This window comes from Nyctibius grandis, chromosome 3, assembly GCF_013368605.1.
Source record: "Nyctibius grandis isolate bNycGra1 chromosome 3, bNycGra1.pri, whole genome shotgun sequence".
Lineage (NCBI taxonomy): Eukaryota > Metazoa > Chordata > Aves > Nyctibiiformes > Nyctibiidae > Nyctibius > Nyctibius grandis.
In genome coordinates, this window is record NC_090660.1 from 90,444,661 (window position 1) to 90,464,614 (window position 19,954).

General features: G+C 34.2%; 1 protein-coding gene across 3 annotated transcripts in view; it reads left to right on the top strand.

The window, feature by feature from the left end:
- Positions 1-19,954, top strand: part of CSMD3 (CUB and Sushi multiple domains 3) — a 790,297-nt gene that overhangs the window by 494,878 nt on the left and 275,465 nt on the right. For all 3 annotated transcript variants that reach the window (XM_068397267.1, XM_068397268.1, XM_068397269.1), the window contains 2 exons: positions 8,933-9,102; positions 16,553-16,709. In XM_068397267.1, the coding sequence (XP_068253368.1) occupies positions 8,933-9,102; positions 16,553-16,709 (327 nt within the window). The remainder of the gene's footprint in view (positions 1-8,932; positions 9,103-16,552; positions 16,710-19,954) is intronic.

Sequence of the window (19,954 nt, forward strand, 5' to 3'; positions counted from 1 at the left end):
TTTTTCAGTAAAACTTAAGAAACTTTCATGTGAGATTCTATGAATTTGTTGTTAGTTTAAAAATATCTGTAAGAAGAAGTTTATTAGCAAAGTGAAGAGCATGCATGCTAAAAATTGATCATATAATTAAATTAATGTTTCAAATTTTGTATTTGTTCTATCTTGCTTTAATACATTCATTAATGATCTGAAAGTGAACTCTATAATAGCAGTTGATTAGAATAGTTACAACCAGAAGACTTTGAAGAGCCTGAGAGACATAGTAAGTTGGATGAATGAACAGATAAACTGAAATGGCACTAACTTAAGAAAATTATTTAAGAATCACTGAAAACAAAATAAAAATGTTATGGTAATTCATATAGAAGGCTGCAGACAGAGACTGCTTGTAGTAACTTGTATTTTCACCTGAAATATTTCCAAATCTATCTCCATAAAAATATTATGGAGCTGGCAGGAGTTCAGAGAATGACTAGGAAGAAAGATACTGAGCTTGTACACATTTTAATATAAAAAGATGATGGAAGTGTTTTCCCATAATAAATGGCAAAAGTAAACTAACTCAAGAGATTAAATTCTGGAAAAAGGTCTGGTCAATGATATAAAGTAATTAAAAAAGCAATTGTAGATGTAGGTGGATAACAAGATTATTCAGTGTTCTGGCCAGGGCATTTATCGGGCATCCCTTTCTGGATACAAAGAAGGCCAATATGCTGAGTCTTGAAACACAGTAGTCAATCATAATAAATGCTAAACCAAATAATTTGCCAGTGAAATAGAAGCTGTCTTTCCTCTTCTTACCTAGAAGTTGGATAAATAAATTATATATTATTATTATCATTATTATTATTATTCAATTTATGAAGATATTCTTTTTTCAAAACTGAATTTGAAATTATGACTTAATAAAATGAAATTTTGAAATTAAGAATCAATAAATGAAAAAGTAATGTTCACATAGTAAACAAATATTTGTTACTGAATTTTTAAAGCTGAACTGCTCAAATGATGGCATTATCTGAATTCCATAGGGCTTGATGTTGTGCTGGAACAATTTTTATAACAAGTCTTTTCTACAAATGCAGAAATATTTTCCATATTTCTGTTTATTTAGCTGGTTCTGTTAAATGACTAATAGCTTCAAAGGTGATAAATTGTTACAGAATTAATACTACTATTTGTAAATCTGATGAACATGATAATTACAAATAACCACATTCGCTAATTACATGATTGTTAGAGGTTCACATGAATCATAGAATCATAGAATCATAGACTGGTTTCTGGGTTGGAAGGGACCTTAAAGTTCATCTAGTTCCAACCCCCCTGCCATGGGCAGGGACACCATACATGTATATGTCTTGTTTATATATCTGTACAGCATTCCTAATATCCTAAATTTACCTTTATAGTAAATGTATGTATTCTCAATATAGTTAGAGGAGTCTGCTATATGATTCAGCTTATTTTGGGGTAGATGTCTGTAGTCACTCTTGAATTGTATCACTTGCATTTCTAGCATATATATGGTAGTTTTTGTTAACTAGCAGACAATGTTAACATACTGTCATTTTTTTGTCTTGATTTGGTTTGTCTTGGCTTTTGTTGGCTGCTTTTTTTGGTATCTAAATGAATGCGCCTTTTCAATACATCTAGAGACTTATATTGAATAATATTGTAAAAAATCATTAAAATAATTGAGAAATTGATCATAATTCAATTCTGAAAACTTTTATATTAATTTAAAAATAGTCTCTCATGATTAGCAAGTAGTGATATCAAATACTTTATCCTGTGGAAGTTAATGATTCTTTAAGCAAATAACTAAAAATGGGGAGGGGAGAGGTTTTATTCTTAGGGGAAGAGATAACTGTTGAAATCAAGTATATTTAATGTGATAAGTCTTTCCACTTCTCTCTTTAGCTCCTTCAATATGTTGAAGACTGATGCCTTGCTTTCTATCAAAACATATCTATTGTCAGTCTTTTCAGATTTGTGGTCATTTTTGCCTCTGGGATTTCTATACTTATCCACTTACCTATCCTCTGAAATGAACTTCCTAAAGCTCAGTACGGAGAGGGGGAGGACAACCTCCCTCGACCTGCTGGCCACACTCTTCCTCATGCACCCCAGGATACCATTGGCCTTCCTGGCCACAAGGGCACGTTGTTGGCTCATGGTGAACTTGTCCACCAGGATTCCCAGGTCCTTCTCTGAAGAGCTGCTTTCCAGCAGGTCAACCCCAAACCTGTTCTGGTTCATGGGGTTATTCCTCCCTAGGTGCAGGACCCTATACTTGCCTTTGTTGAACTTCATTAGGTTTCTCTCTGCCCAAGTCTCTAGCGTGTCCAGGTCTCACTGAATGGCAGCACAGCCTTGTGGTGTATAGGCCACTCCTCCCAGTTTTGTGTCATCAGCAAACTTGCTGAGTCTACACACAGATAATATTTTCAGATAATATTGCATATGGATCTTTGCTGTTAAATATTTTTGCTAAAGGTGATGTACTGATGTAGCTTCTTTGCCAAGCTTGAGTTAAGGTGCTTTTCAAGGAATACTTGGAAAGAGAAAAATAGAAATGTCTGAAAGGTTATATTGTATGAGAGAAAAAAAAAATTCAGTGTTGAACTGAAGCACAGTTATGTAACCAATGAAGTAAAGGTTCTACCACTGATATGACTGCAGTAATTGTGAAGTCCCTTAATTAGCAGGAGACCCATTAGCTACCCTCTGCACATCTTATCCCATATTGCCATTAGAGTCTTGTTGCATAGCTTTATCCATTTCTGTGCATACACAAAATTTAAGGCAAAGGTTGTTTTTAATGTTTTGGGTTTGAAAAGGTGACCTTTTGCTAGTTTGAACTGAGTTTTCTTTTAATATGTGGAATGTTTTGGCAGCATAAATTCTCATTTTTGGGACTGTGATATTCACTTGTAAATGTGTCATTGATTCCTCTCAGAAAAAATTAATCCTAATCTTTCTTTTGTTTGTCAGAATTAAATTTATTCCTTTAAATATTTCTCCTGTCATTTCCGAATAGGTTGTATTTCTGTTATTTTCTTCAGGGATAGGATATCCTAAACAAAGCAAAATACAGCCATTGAGGGTTCACCATCTGTTAGTATAATGACATTATAATGTGATAAGCACTTTCTTAACACTTCATATCTATTTTCATATTTTCCATAATGTTTTAACTGTTCCTGTTCACTGTGTGGAAATTTTCACTAAGTTCCAACAGTTTTTGAGTTATTTTGTGTTTTTTTTGCTTTTGGGTTTTTGTGCTTTGGGGTTGTTTTGCTTATTTGCCTTTTTGTGAGAATGTTATAGTTACTTTAAAAGCGAATTGTGCACATTGTTTTTTTTTAATTTCTCCTAATACAGAATATGTATAGAATAACAGAACCATAGAATCGTTTCGGTTGGAAAGGACCTTTAAGGTCATCGAGTCCAACCGTTAACCCAGCACTGCCAAGTCCACCACTAAACCATGACCCTAAGCACCACATCCACTTGTCTTTTAAATACTTCCAGGCATGGTGACCCAACCACTTCCTTGGGCAGTCTATTCCAATGTTTGATAACCCTTTTGGTGAAGAAATTTTTTCCTGACAGCCAATCTAAACCTCCCCTGGCACAACTTGAGGCTCTTTCCTCTTGTCCTATCACTTGTTACCTGGGAGAAGAGACTAGCACCCTCCTCTCTAAAACCTCATTTCAGGTACTTGTAGACAGCAATAAGGTCTCCCCTGAGCCTCCTTTTCTCCAGGCTAAACAACCCCAGCTCCCTCAGCTGCTCCTCATAAGACTTGTTCTCTAGACCCTTCACAAGCTTTGTTGCCCTTCTCTGGACTCGCTCCAGCACCTCAATGTCTTTCTTGCAGTGAGGGGCCCAAAACTGAACACAGTAGTTGAGGTGCGGCCTCACCAGTGTCGAGTACGTAGGGACGATCACTTCCCTAGTCCTGCTGGCCACATTATTTCTGATACTGGCCAGGATGCTGTTGGCCTTCTTGACCACCTGGGCACACTGCTGGCTCATATTCAGCCAACTGTCCATCCGCACTCCCAGGTCTTTTTCTGCCAGGCAGCTTTCCAGCCACTCTTCTCCAAGCCTGTAACATTGCATGGGGTTGTTGTGGTTTAAGTGCAGGACCCAACACTTAGCCTTGTTGAACCTCATTTGTTAATTTATTTTACATATAAATTTTACATACAAATTTTATATTTACATTTGTTACTATATTTTACCTTGTTAATGTTAATGCAGAAGCTCATTTGTCATGCAATTTCTCCATCCTCCTTTGGTCAATTGCAGTGCAGGAGCATATTGGTTAAAGTATATGGGACCCCTCCCCAGTCTTGTCAGCTGGAGGTATTAATTATTAAAAATAATAGTAATAATGTAAATAATTATTTCTAATAAGGATTTCTTTCATATGTGGTCATTTTAGTAGAAACATCAACTTGCTGTAAAATTATGTGTAGGTCTTAAATAACGGACCTTCCCAAATCTGACAAGAGTATCTCTCATTATAATATAAACAATGCATTCAGATAACAGCCAAAAATGTTTCTGCAAAGTATATTGAAAGTAAGTTTAATATGAAGCCAGCCACATGAATCTTTTGATGCTCAGATCAACTCTGATGTAGATGCATGTACTGCAGATACATAATAAGAAATTGCAGTTATTCATTTTTGGCTCTAAGAAAGGAAATCTGCTCTTTGGAACAACATAAAAATAAAAGTAAAAAACACTGTTCTTACTGACTGAAGAAGACAATGTTCCTTTCATTTTCTTCATCAGCATATAGTTCCCTGTATTTAACTCTGTCAGGATACCAAAACCACACAGAAAATTTTTGCTGACCTCGTAACTCAGGTTATTCAGGGAAAGAATTCTTCAGTCAGAACTTAATCCTTTCATGATTATCTTGTTTTCCTCTCTGGTGGTGTCTTGTTTTAACAAAAGTCTATTTTCTTGCTTATGTCTGCCATCAGCTGAAGAGGTAGAACTGCTGAAGATTAACAATTTTATAAGAAATGGTTTATTGAGCACTGAATTTAGATATACTTTCCGAAGTAACCGTTGATTTGCAGTGTACTACCACTGTTGGTTAAAGATAAAAATCCTTTTTAGAATGCTCTCACTTACGTGCCCAGTCAAGCTGTTACAGTGTACTTTGTCTCCTAAGCAAGAGACACCATCTTTTCAAAATAGAGAACTGCTATTTGTAGCTCCTATCTTTTGATTCCAATGGATTGTATTGAAGAAAACAATGACTGAATTTCAATCTGTAGCACCAAGTCACATTTTTTTGTTTGATAATTATTTATGGTGAGTATTTCATCAGTTGAATTGTGCGAAACCTTGCAAAATTCTCCTAATAAAGTGTATTTTTTTAAAAAAAGTCATTCAGTGAAGAATTGTTTTCAAATGGTTAAATTACTCAAAGAGATACTTTTAATTCCTTGGTTACAATAACAATGGCCTTTTACATGATTACAGAATTTAAATACACTAATTAACAGTAGTTTAAACTCATCTGTTTTATTATGGAAATGTGCAATGAACACACATTCATAACCAAAATAACAGTACTTTCTTATAAATAGCTCATTATATCAGTATTTTACTTCTGAGTTTTTGTTTATTTTCCTTTCTAATACTGAAATGATTCTATATTTCTGCTAAAGTCCAGAAACACTGATTTACTTCAATCTTAGTGTTACATCCTTGTACTTTATATAAGGCTGAATTAAAGTCTTTGTGGAAACATAGCTAGATATTTTCCCTATTTTTTCCCCAACAAGCAAAACGTGTAGAGTAGCTTCTAAGTTTCAGCTGAAATAAGTGGTTTGTTTAAAAAAAACTGTCATTAAAACAACCTGAATTTCATCTCTGTTGAATAGGGAATGTTACTAAAATGAAACATTAAGGTAGTGCAGAAATATTTGTAGTTTCTGATAACAGCTCTAAGTATGTTTTTAAAGGATGGTCACAGACTTTCTGCTCCTCTGTGATTTTTCCTTTACCTTTGAAATAAAAGATGTATTTTGTCCCTTCTTTTCTCTCTTCTATATTTTCCTCTTTACACATTTTCCCTTAATTTTATCGCAGTTTGCCTCTTCAGTCTCTTTTTGCTCTCACTGACTGTAATGCGTGTTAAAATTTTTTTCCAAACACTTTAAACAATTACATATGTTTAATATTTGTGTTTATTTTAAACTTAAGAACTCAGTTAACATTTTTTTCCCTGACACATTTTACTCAGCACTTAACTGCACATAGAAGTATTATGGTCTTTTAAAATTTATGCTATAGTATTAACATCAAAGAAAAGAAAGCAATGATAGGTTACCTGAAGTTCCATGTAATTTTAAGCAACATAGCTGTCTGTTCATGTTTACAGATAGAATGGGAGATTGGCAGATAGAACTATCTATGGTATAGTTTGGAAAGTCTTACAATATTAATTGAATATATTTTCTCTTTGATTCAGCACTTATTCAGAATTATACTGCTGGGTTTTTTGTATGTGTTTGTGGTTTGGGTTTTGTTTTTTTTTTTTAAGTCACAAGTTGCACTGGCAGAAGGCATGTAGAGAAGCCAGGAACTAACTATTGATTTTGTGAGAATCCCTCTGAGAAGTGTACAAAAGAAGCTACTGTTGTAGGCTGCAGTGTGTGCTTCCGTTGAACTGTAATGATATATCTGAATGCTATGGGAGAAATTCTCTTATACTGTGGTTTTCAAGACACACAACTTGCTTTCTTGTCTGGTGACGTGAGGGTTGAGATTGTACATAGAATTACAGAACAGTTTGGGTTGGAAGGGACCTTTGAAGATCATCTAGTCCACCTGCTCTGACATGGGCAGGGACATCTTTCACTAGATCAGGTTGCTCAAAGCCCCATCCAACCTGACCTTGAACACTTCCAATGATGGGGCATCCACATTTTGGGACACAACATTCTCCCTCTAAATTAAGAAAGTACAATCAGACTGATAAATATTATGACATGAAAAATTTCCTTATTTTTAACAGAAAAAATAGCATGATTCTCAAATATTAGTTAAAAATGTCCTAACAGTTGGCTCATTGCTGCGTTCAGATTTCAAAAAATTGTTTTGAATTACAGTTTTGAGTTGTTGAATCAGCCTAATACCGTAATTACCTTCTGCCTTTTGACTTTTCTGTCTCTCTGAAATGGGAAAGGATATCCCGATATCCCACAAGCTTGAAATCACAAACATCTTACTCCTATGTGTTGTAATTCAAACTGACCTATGCATCTTCAGAGTAGCAAATACCCATTTATTTGAGAATGAAATGAAAGGAAAGACATGATCATGTGGACTGGAAGGTTTTCCACTTCTGCCTAGATTATGTGTATCCAACTGTTCTAAGACAAAGTGATGACACCTGAATTATTTGGGTACTTGTTCTGTATCGCTATTGAATTAAACATATTCATCAAGCATTTCTTCTACTTTGATCTGTGGCTGATTTGGCTTTCTGCACAATGTTTGTTTTATCTGCATACAGAAAGAATAGTTAATCAATGGCTTTTTGTCATTTAACGTACAAATTTCATATACAAAACTTATATTTCAATATAATGGATTTCACTCAAATGAGTCAGGTGAGGGAATTATAATAATGCTAATAAACAATAATAGCACTTAAAATGGATACCATAGATTCTTTAAACAACTTTTCAACTATTAAAAGTACCACATAGTTTTGCACAATAAAATTTCTTATTCCGTGAAATTACAAACAAATGAATTGCCCAGGTTAAAATAACTGGGGTGCATTCTTATGAGACTGAGTAAAATAAATGGCAAGAATGTCCTGAAAACAAACATAAACCCACAAAATTTAGTGTTACAGTTAAATTTAAAATTAATCTAAATCTGTTAAGAAATGCTCTTTTCCTTGCACTACAATGACCATATAACAAGACTAAATAAAAAGGAAAGAAATGTAAAAGCTTATCAGTGTTAATTTAAAATATTTAGTACCTCAATGCTAAAAATGTCTTAATTAAAGTTATGTAAGTAGTCCAAAGTATGATACTATATGAAAGTTAGTTAGTTATTAATGACTAATGTGTCAGAAGTTTTTATGTTTTCGGGGCGGGGGGGGTGGGGTGGGTGGGTGGGTTGTGATTATGTTACCAAAGTCCTCAATTATAAGGTTTCTTTTCTGGAATAATAACAGCATTGGAAACACTTCCTTATTTTTATTTTAAGCTCCAAATCTTAAACTCATTTGATTCCTTTCTTTCCTCCCTGCCCCTTCCCACAAGATTATTATTGTTTTACTTGTTTAATAATGAAATTATTTTTTCTATTGTTTAGCTGGTAGATATAGCATAACTCTTTTTCTACTATTGTTTATACCATTGACTATGTTGTTTATTTTAGTAAATTAATATTAGAGAAAAATTCTCTTTTTTTCATTAATCTGTGTGAAAATGTATGTATCTTCATATATGTATATTTATACATGTGCATGTAAATATAAATATATACAGATATAAACTTCTGGAGTACTTCTACTTTCATTTAATTCATAAGTCTTTATGAATTTTTGTGTTGGAGATGTAAAAACAAGTATATATCCTCCAAAACAAAATTCAAGAAAGATCCTTTAAAACATTACAATTCTGGAATGTGCCATTAATATGGTTATAACTCTCCATATTATTTGACATACTTTAATAAAAGTATTGCAATTTAGAAATATTCTTGTAGCCTTCAATCATTGTCATGAACATACTTTTAGAAATAGATTTAAGATATCAATAAATGTTAATAAAGTTGAACTAGCTTGCATTAACATTCCCATTATCACCATTACTAAAAATAGAATAAATAAATATTAAAACATACCTTAACATTTTCTTTTGATTGCAGCTGAATGTGGAGCCTCTGCAACAAATAATGAAGGAATCTTGTTGTCCCCCAATTATCCTCTTAACTATGAAAACAACCATGAATGTATTTATAGCATTCAGGTGCAAGCAGGGAAAGGAATCAATATTTCTGCCAGAACATTTCACTTAGCCCAAGGAGATGTTCTTAAGGTATGTAATCATGTAACTTATTTGTTATATCTACACTTGTAGTTCCTCATATCCTTGAAGTTTATCTGTCTGTGATAGTACAGTATCAGGTAAGTTTATACTAAGCATCTCTTAGAAAATATGAATCGAAACCGGTTCCATTTCTAAAAAGTTAAAAATTAGGCAACCTGAGGTGTTTCCATAATCTGTTTCTTAAAACTTACTTATTTCTGACCACATATAATTAATGAAGAGATTGAAATTGTAAACCAAATGTCATCTTAGTGTATTTGTATTCTATTCTTAGTATTAAATATTTATCAATTCCATCTTTTGTAAATACAGTTTTCTTCCTCAGTATCTACATATTGTGAGCTGTGATCTAAACATAATAAACATTACACTCAGAGGCTTAATTTAATACACTGTCTACATACTACATTTTCTACATGAGTTTCACGCTTTAAATGACTCTAATCTTGTGCAGTACGTAACATCTCCTGCAAAAAGATAAAGAAACAACAAAGACAAAAACAAGATACTAGTACCTTCCAGAGTTTTATAGAGCGACTTCACCCTATAAATTCAGTAGCATTTACTTGATTTGTTCATAGATTTTATTATTCGATTCCCCAAAATATACACTTGCAGATGCATATATTGCTTAGCAAACTACATATTTAAAGATGATGATGATCAGCGTGTCTCTTAGCACATACCATCTAAATGCAATGAGATATCCATAAAAGGGATTAAATAACTGTCTAATTTTTCAGAATACTAAATTTAACTAAATATGCCTCTCAGAAACAAAAGGAACAAGAGGTACTACGATAATCACGTTTGACTAAGAAAAAAGTTATTCTGCCATGTAGTTATTAAAATGAGAAGGATTATGGAAGGATATATTTCTAAGAAACAACTACAATTTGGCTGGGTTTTATCTCATCTAACTTCAGCCATCTGAGCATTAGGTTAGGATTTCTGTCTTTAGTTGTCAGACATAGGCACTTCCGAAAAGGGGTTAATTATACCCAAGGCATAAGCAGACATAAACAAATATTTTAAGATGAAATCAGGCAGCAAGAAGAAAAAAAAATAAAATGGTTTTAAATAAAAATAAGTATTATGTTCTTCTTAAAGCAAAACAAACAAAACAAAATGAATGAAAGACTACTACATAACTGGCATGCACATGTATGTTTATTTTATTTTGTCCTCACTGCTTACTTCAGAACCAGGTAGATACATTTTAATTTTTACATTAATTAATACAGAAAGATTTAATTTGAATGATGGTTAATATTTATTAACATATAAATAGTATGGCAAAAAAAACCCAAAACCCCCCCAGTTATTCAAGTTGCCATTAAAACATCCAGATGATGTATGCAAGTATGTAATTTTAACAGTTTTGGAATTTCTTAATGAAGCAGAAAAATTAGTGAAGTTACGGTAAGATCTTTAAAGTAACCAACATTAACATAAGATTTGAAGTTAAGTCTTACATTTGAACTTGAATCCTTATCCACCCAAATCACTACCCTAATATTTCTGTCCATATTTTTTATGCCTATCCAATAAAAGTATACTGCTGCATTTTCCTCTAAGACTTTTTAGGTTGAAACCATTCAACTCTATTATCTTAGTGTAATGTATCACAGCAAAGTAGGGAGGGAGCTACAGTTATATAAATATAAACTTTTATATAAATATAAATGAATATGAATATAATGCAATTAAAACTTTTTTATTTTTTTCTTCCGTAATAATTTAATGCGTATACAATTTTGAAAAGATCTATGCACTTAATTTCTCAAGTGCCATTCCAACCATGTGCACCACAGATGTTTAACTAGAAAATGTTAACTCAGATGTTTATAAAATAAAACTCTACTTTAATATTGCTACTCAATTAATGTGAACTTAAGAGTAATGCCAAATTAATTATAAATGGAGGGAGGCCACCACTCAGCTGTAAATATCAGTGGCAGAAATATTTGCTGTGTTTTGCAGGTTTGTCTATTAGACGAAAGTAATATCTAGCATTTAGAGTGTTTGTTTTTCAAGTCAGCAGCCTTGAATTATAACAATGAGCTTAAGTTCCTCACAATCTATTAAAAAACTACAAGAAGTATTCTTTATTATGATTATCACTTTTTTTCAGCCTGACATTGTAGCAAGACAGAGGCACTCAACCTTTAATGTTGTGGGAAGGAATGATATCTGTGGAACCCATCATGTCTCCTCTTCCCTCATCTCTCAGATGAAGCTCTTACAAACTGTCTTAATCCCATCAGACGCTTTTTTTTCATGTGTTCATTTAAGAAAGGAGTCTTGTTTCAGGAAATACAAAGCAGCAGTCACACTTTCCAAAGCTTTTCTCACTGAACCAGTTCTGAAGTTGACTGTTGATCCCTATTATTATTGACTACTTCTCATCTTCAGGAGCTGAAAAAGAATCAGTGGAAGATTTGGTGTGTGAGTGATGGGAATATGCCTAGTATTTATCATTAATACCTTCAAGATCAGGAAAGCAGTCTTGGTTATCCACATTTTTTCCTGTATTCTCTTAGACTAATTTATGTTAATCCCAGTAAAACATCTCTGAAGATAAGTTTGCAGGAACTTCCTGTCATTTTTGTAGACCTGGTTAACTAAAATGAAAAAAGGGAAAATACTGCCTAATTTGCTGGCTGTGGAGAATACATTTTTGGCTACAGGAATAGGACATTAAGGTTATACTTTAACTTTAGTTTTAAGTGAATCAATAACACTCAACAAACACTATGAACCTATCTAATATATGTTACTACTTTGTAAATGTATATAAACATTAACGCCTTGACCAAATTCTAAGAAATCTCTGAGGTAAATAAACAATAATGAAGTCTTCTGGAATGAAAAAAATGACAATGGAAGGAAGTTAAGTTAAAAAAAAATTCTCATCCAGTCTTACAGCAAACAGCTGGATGATGTATAGTGAACACACAGTTCCCATTTAACTATGAACTAGCAAGGGTAAGGAATTCATTATTTGGAAACAGAGATACTTAGAAGAACAGCTTCCAGACAGGGTTTCCTTTCCCCAAACACAAATGAATATTTTAGATTACTAGAGCTATTCAAAGTCTGAATAGACTGAATATTCTACTAAACTTCTGATATGTTGTTTAATCAAGTCATGGGGTCTACTACTTACCACATGAATTAACTGACTATGGATCAAATGTATACCTGACAACCACTGTGATTGAAACAATAAAACAGCCGTACTGGGAATACAGCATTAGAGGGAAACAGCATATTTAACACAAACAAATCATCACCCTTATTGTTACTCCCCAGGCAGAGAAGAAGGAGTTCCTATTTATCAATTCTGAACTGGTACAGAACAGAGGTTTCAGAATATATATTTTTTTCGTTGCTTCATTTAGTATAAAATTCTATTTTTTATGTAATTGCTCTGACTACTTACATTAATGTTGTAGGTGGGTTTTTTTGTTTGGCAGGTTGTTTTTTTATTGGAAACAATAAGAAATAAATAACTCCCTACCTTTTTGTGTGTAGAGCTGTAACCTGCTTTTGATAGTGCCCCATCTTGTGTTAATATTCATTAAAGTTTCATGCAGGCATATAAAATATTTAAGATCTATATAGTCAGTATATACCAATCTATTTAATATTAATCTCAGAAATAGTATAACAATTGTTTTCTTTGTAATTGTATTGCTAACTCAGTCTGTGTGCCACGTTTCCAGAATTCAAAATTTTTAGAGTAAACAGCCTATGTGAGAAGTAGGGAAAAAGAATACATGGTTTCCAAGTATGAGAACATTTCTACCTGCTTTTTTCCCCTCCCTTTTATCTCTATCTACCAATTTTGCTTGTAAACTCTATTATCTCTGATAGCTTTAAGCAAACCCTTAAGATTTGCATAGAAAGGAACAGAGTTGCCATTCTTCTACATACCTGAAAAGCCCATTGTTAGTGGTTGTCTCTGTTTAGCCTGTACCCAGGGCTAAACAATAACCAGTTGTTCTACCACCTAAGACCCCTCCCCAGCCAAGAAAGAGAACTGGGAAAAGAAGGGAGACTCATGGGTTGAAATTTAAACAGATTTAATAAAATAAGAAAATCAACATCAGTACTAATACAAAAGACACAATGTTATACTCAGCCCATAGAGTGGTGGTAAGTTCCTCCAGGGATCACAACCACTGAGGAAAAATTGGGGGAAGGAGAGGGGAGCAAATAGCTCTACCTATCCCCAGCAAGCTTTCCCATTTAGAGTGAACAGCTGTTAATGTTACAGAATACACCTGTGGGCCAGCCTGGGTCAGCTGCCCTGGATTTAACTGCTAATGGCCTTGATCACCATACCACAGCTGGCCACAAACTGAAACAAAATGTAACAGAAAACTGATTCTGTAAATTTTATCCCTGCAAAATCAGGAGAGTGGTGAATGCTTTATTTGTGTTGAAATCAGTTGAATGTACGAAGTATTCGTGTATGTCAAAGATCTTTTAATATACTTTTCTAATCTACTGTGGGAAAGATATCTTGAGCAAAGATAATATGATCATTTTCTTTATTTTCAGTAGATTTCAATATAAATAAAAATGCACCTATGCATGGTACTAATTAAGGAGTATTCTTATGTTAATGTTAAAAAAAACAAGCCCCCACCCCAAAAAAATCTGCAGGCAGATTCCATAAGTGAACCTAAAACAAAAGAGAAAGGAACACCAAGTATGAAAAGGACTGAGACAGAAAGAGAACATCAGTTGTTTGTTGGGATATTTTCCTTTTGTAGTAGGTTATGTGTTTGGCAGTATGTAGAGTTAGAGCTGATGTGCCAGATGAGATTGCACATATGTTGAAAAAAATGGCTTTAAGAATTATTTTTGATACTCTAATGAAGCAATTTTTCTTTGTCCTTCTACTAAAACACTCAGTGCAGCAACAGGCGTGTAACTCTGTGTCAGTAAACCAAATAGAACTGTCATTAAGAGTCCCCTTCCCCTGTGCTTGGCTCAGCACTCTTTGTGCTCCTGCAAAATATGGAGGAATCAGTTTTACTGTATTTGTTTGCTGTCTCACCTGTGGACCAGCTTTGAAATGTGTGCACGATTCAGTTTTTGAGGGTTTTTGTGCAAAGACTTCAAAGGGAGGTAGTGTTTGGGGCTTTTTGCTGATTTGTTTCTTAAGAATTTCCACACTTGCTATCATAATCCTTTTAGAAGTATCATCCTGAAAACATGAGTGAGAAATAGGCAATAAATGCAGGGGACAAAAAAACCACGCAAACGTATGGGCCCTTTTCTGTCTTTATATTAGTGCTTCGATTTGCATGTGATATAAATGATACGTTTGACAGGGTGTTGACAGCCTCAGCTCTGAGCTGCTGATTTTATGTTATTTCTTCTCTTTGTAAAGGCACAGATCTTCATATCCATATACCTTTTATATTGCAATGGCAAATCTCAAAAATAGTTTGATTAAAATGCACAAATTTAACACTAATTTTATGCTATTCCCTTGCTGAAATTTTATGGAGTTAAATAAGTTAGCAGAAAAAAGGCCATTATTTCCATTTTTTCAAATTATTTCCAAATTTTAATTTGTTGATAATGGAGCCCCTCGAAAGCTTAGGACGTTTTATTTATTCTCTAACTGTAAATGCAAACATAACCCCTCCTCCCCAAATTAAACATTACATCTATGAGTTCAAATCATATTTATGCAAATAGTGTATATTATTAGCATCCTTCCCTATAACATTTCAAAATATCATTGTGATATGAAGAACATTAACACTATTTTCTGTGCCTTTGCTCCTCTTTATGAATTAATCACTTAACAGATCAGGCCTTTAAATAACTGATAAAAATGGACCTCTGTTTTCTGAATAGCTTATCACTGGCATATTCAGGCATTATACAGTCATGAATCAATTATCTTTGCATTAATGCTACAGGATGACGTTAAGGAAAATGCATCCAAACAAATAATATTTTCATAATGATTATTCTTGGTCATACATTTAGCACCCAAGTGACATAAATACATCTGTGCTGGCAAAGCCTATACGAAAGAATATTCCTATATTAAAATTAAGAGAATGGTGCTACCTTAATTCACATATAATCTCGTCTTCTAGAACAAATTCTGAAGCTGAATTACTAGCTCATTCAAAATCTTTAGCAAAACTCCCACCTGTTTTAGGAAGGTTAGAAACAAAATGCTGATTCTACAAATCTCACAAGAGAATGTAGGCTGTTACCACTTTCTTTGCAACTTCAACTGTATCATTTAAATTACACCTAGAAATTTCTATATAGTGCCCATTAACTTGAATGAAGCACAAAAAAAGACAACATGACTTAAATTGAGAATTATACTACAAAATGTACATCCATTTATCGTCCTAAGGGAGACCCCACTATCTCAAGAAGAGGTGTATATGTTACTTTGAATATTTGAAAGTCAACAACAAAAAAAAGAAAAAAAAAAATTCAATTTCATGTTCAAATGAATTACATCCCTCCCTCATCCAAATGCAGTTCTTTTACTCAAAGAATCATAGAGTTTCAGAAGTGTTAGAGTACTTTTAAATTTTATTCCTTCATAGAAATGATACAGGTTTAGAAGTATTATACAGTGGAACACTAGTCAGCCCATAAAGTAGAATTCATGTCAACTCTGGAGAGATGTCAGTGTGTCAATATGAAAGGTTTAATATCGTGGGAGAGTTAATAAACTTGGCAATAAAGTATGTGTAGGGAAATTCTAACATGAAGGAAATTTGTATCATGAAATGGCTTATGGGAAGTTCTGGTGAGACATTAAGAATAGTTAGTATAACTTATTTATAGCTTCCTTTGGTTAATTATTAGTATTTAAAAATAAAATAAATCCTGAATCCTGAATCCTTGGATGTTATTAGTTATAAGTAGCTTGGAAAGATTAGGAAAAAGAGCATCAAATTCAGGCTGGGTTTTCTTTAAGTCTATCGTGATGTAAATATCTCTGTAGGATAGCAGTAATTCTCCCGGAATGGACTTTTTTTTCAGTTACCAAAACAAAACTAAGTCCATTTCAAAACTAATTTTCTGTTGTTTTTCTTCTGGCTTGATTACTCATCTCAGTATTGTTTTAAAGATGTTTTAAATAAAATTAATAAACCTATTTTAATGCTATTACATATGTATATACCCGCACTACCAAGAAAAAGCGATGAGTGATAGTGATATGTGGCATATTTTAAATTATGCATTTGAAAAATCACCACAATTAAGTCAATTTAACTCAATAGAGACAAACAGCATATCCAAATAGTACTTCGGTTTGACTGGTAATAGATTTTCCTTGGCAGAGCTGTCCTCCCTCTTAATGGAGATGTACAGAATTATTTTGTAAATCTCATTTTTTTTCTTCATAACTGTATAACTCACATTCGTTTTACAGATCTATGATGGCAAAGACAACACTGCTCACCTGCTGGGTGCGTATACTGGAGCATCATTAAGAGGCCTGACATTAAGTAGTACTTCAAATCATTTGTGGTTGGAATTTAACTCAGACATGGAAGGCACTGATGAAGGTTTTCAGCTTGTCTATACCAGTAAGTATTTGAGAAAACAGTAGAAATAGATTTAAGATTTTAAAGGAAGGAAAATTCTTTACTCATAAGATGAAAATGCAGTCAAAAGGCAAATAATAAGATCAACAGCAAATCACTCATCACTCATCAAAATAATACAGTTTCATAATTGCACCTCAAAAAAACCAAAACATGTAGCATACTGAAACCTCGCTTTGACAGTACTTCGTGTAGTTTGATACCTGAACCATTGTCTTTTTTTCTAGAGGGTTATTTTGAATTTTTTTTCAATCGTGGAAACGATAAGAAAAAATGGGATAATTTTCAGTTAGTTGTATTAGCACATAAAAATATCTAAGCATGAGTAGTTTTAAATGTGTAACCAAAATCCATTGTTTCATAAAGATAATTTGTAAGTAAAAAGCTTTCTTCATCTTAAGACTCATGTCTGATACTAACTTCACATTAGACTAGCAATTTCTGAGTTTGTATTATTGTTTAGAATAATCCAATTTGGAACCAAAATGATAAAGAACGATTCCTAACAAAAACTTCTTAGCTATGTAGTCTGACAAAATTAAACTATAAAGATTAGAAGAGGAAAAATCTTTTGAGATCTCTGGCTTAGAGAGTATACAGGAAATAGACACATCTATTTTATCAAGTGACAACTTCTGAAAATGTATGTGATTGTTGCACACATCTATTAACACATAGTGTATATGAGTTCTTTAGTGTATAATTATTTAATCATCACCGAATTATTATGTAAAACTGAATTTTCAGCAAGCAGAACGACATTATATGGTAATTCTGCAATGCAGCTGCCAGCACCCTTTTTTCTCCCTGTGCTTAAATCATTCATTTTCACCTGTTCAAAAAAGCTTCTTATGTTTCAAAAACTCTCCATCATGATTTTAAAACTGATTGCAATAAAAATCATGTAAGTCTAGCAGGATGAAAGGAACATATTTCAAGATACTACAAGAGTATGTATTATTTTTCAGGTGAAATTTGCATAATTATACCACATAACAGACTGTGATAGTATAGGACTGTACCCTATGATTAAAGATAGGTCTTTCAGTGCTACGTTACTATGTGTCAAAGTATTTCATTTTTCTTGTTTATATAGGTATGTCCAAGGCCAGTACTTGAACCTTATCATTAACATTTCCTGTCTTTTGAGACAGACATTCTCATAGAATACTCTTTCCTAGCCTGAATAGTTATTCGCCTGAACAGTGCCAAATCTTCTTTTGTAGATATTTGTAGAATTGGAAGAGAAAAAGTCATGGGTCAAAATTAAATAGGGAGGTAAGAGAAAAAGAAAAACCAAGTGATGAAAAGGCAGTCACCCATCACCTCCCACAAGCAGACCAATGCCCAGCCAGTCTTTGAGCAATGGCCCCTTTGGAAAGACTATCCCACAGTTTTATTGTTCAGCATGACATTATATGGCATGGAATATCTCTTTGGTCAGTTGGGGTCATCTGTCCCAGCTGTGTCCCCTTCCAGCCTCTTGTCCACCTCCAGCCAACTTGCTGTGGGGGCAGAGTGAGAAATTGAAAAGGACTTGATGCTGTGCAAGTACTGCTCAACAATAGCAGAAATATTGGTGTGTTTTCATCACTGATTTAATCAATCTAAAACACAGCACCGTATGTGCTGCTGTGAAGTTAATTAATTCCATCCTAGCCAGACTCAGTATACTCCATTTCCTTTACACTCTCCCTTCAGATTTATATGCATGGATAAGATCCCTCCTGAGCCTTCTCTTCTTCAGACTGAACAGTCCCAGCTCTCTCAGCCTTTACCTATAGGAGAGATACTCCCATCCCTTGATCATCTTAGTGGCCCTTCACTGGACTCTCTTCATTAACTCCACATCTGTCTTGTACTGGAGAGCCCAGAACTGGACGCCATACTCCAGAAGTGGAGTACTCCAGTAGTGCTTAGGGTAGAGGGGGAGTATCACCACTGTTGACCTGCTGGCAATATGCCTCCTAATGCAGCCCAGGATACCATTAGCCTTTTTGGGGCACATTGCTGGCTCATATTCAGCTTGGTGTCCACCATGACCCCCAAGTACTTTTCTGCAAAGCTGCTTTTCAGCTGGGTGGTTCCCAGCATATTCTGGTGATGGGGTTGTTCCTCCCAAGGTACAAGACTTTGCACTTCTCCTTGTTGAACTTCCTGAGGTTCATGTTAGCCCATTTCTCCAGCCTGTTGAGGTCACTCTGGAGGGTAGCAGGACCCTCTGGCGTACCAGCCACTCCTCCCTGTTTGGTGTTACCAGCAAACTTGGTGAGGGTAAACTCTGCCCCATCATCCAGATCATTAATGAAGATGTTAAACAAGACTGGACCCCGTATTGACCCTTAGGGTACACAGCTAGTTACTGGCCTCCATCTAGACTTCATGCCACTGATCATCACCCATTGGCCGTTTCCCATTTTGGGAAAAACAGCTAATATTTGTTTTGCATAGATGTAGACAATGAAACCTTCCAAAAGTATCATGAGCTTACCCTGATGCTTTTAAGTAGTAAACAAAATCCCCATAAGCTGTAATGAAACATTCTGTGTCTTCAGGGACACATTATGAGCATTCGTGCTCTTTCAGTTGTCTAAAATAGCCAACTATTGCCATTCTAGATTCCCTTCACTATGCCCCTAGCTACCAGGTGCTTCTCCAGAAGGATACAGTTTTCCCTTTGGTCCTGTTGCCAGAATTACTAGCACTGTGTAAATAGCTGATATACACTTAGGGCAGCAAAAATACTGCTAGTACCTACGTTGAGGCAATGGAGTTATATGTTCACCCTCAAGAGGGAAATGTTCAGTTAAAAAGACTACTTTGATTCTATGTCTATAAGCAGGCTGTCAAAGATGAGGACATCTCAGGATTCAAGGCACATTTTAGCTTCTTTTCACACAGTATGATCAACAATTTTCTTAGAAGACAGGAAATTCCAACTGGTCAATAAGTATCCAGACTGGCAATATCAAAATATGTTCTTCATCTGGGACTTACATTAGCTTCTTTTAGAGCTTCTGCAGTGCATTCTGTACTGGGATACAATAGCTTAGCTAGCAATGAGAAAAGTTCAGCTCAGAGGTTGTGGAAGCTCTTCAGGAGGTGAGCCATTTTCAATGAGACATTAAATGAGCTGAAGGAAGAACTGGGAAGATACTGCATTTGACCTATTTTTTTTCCTTATGTGAGCAAACAGACTTATCCAACCTTAAGCATTTTGTCTGTAA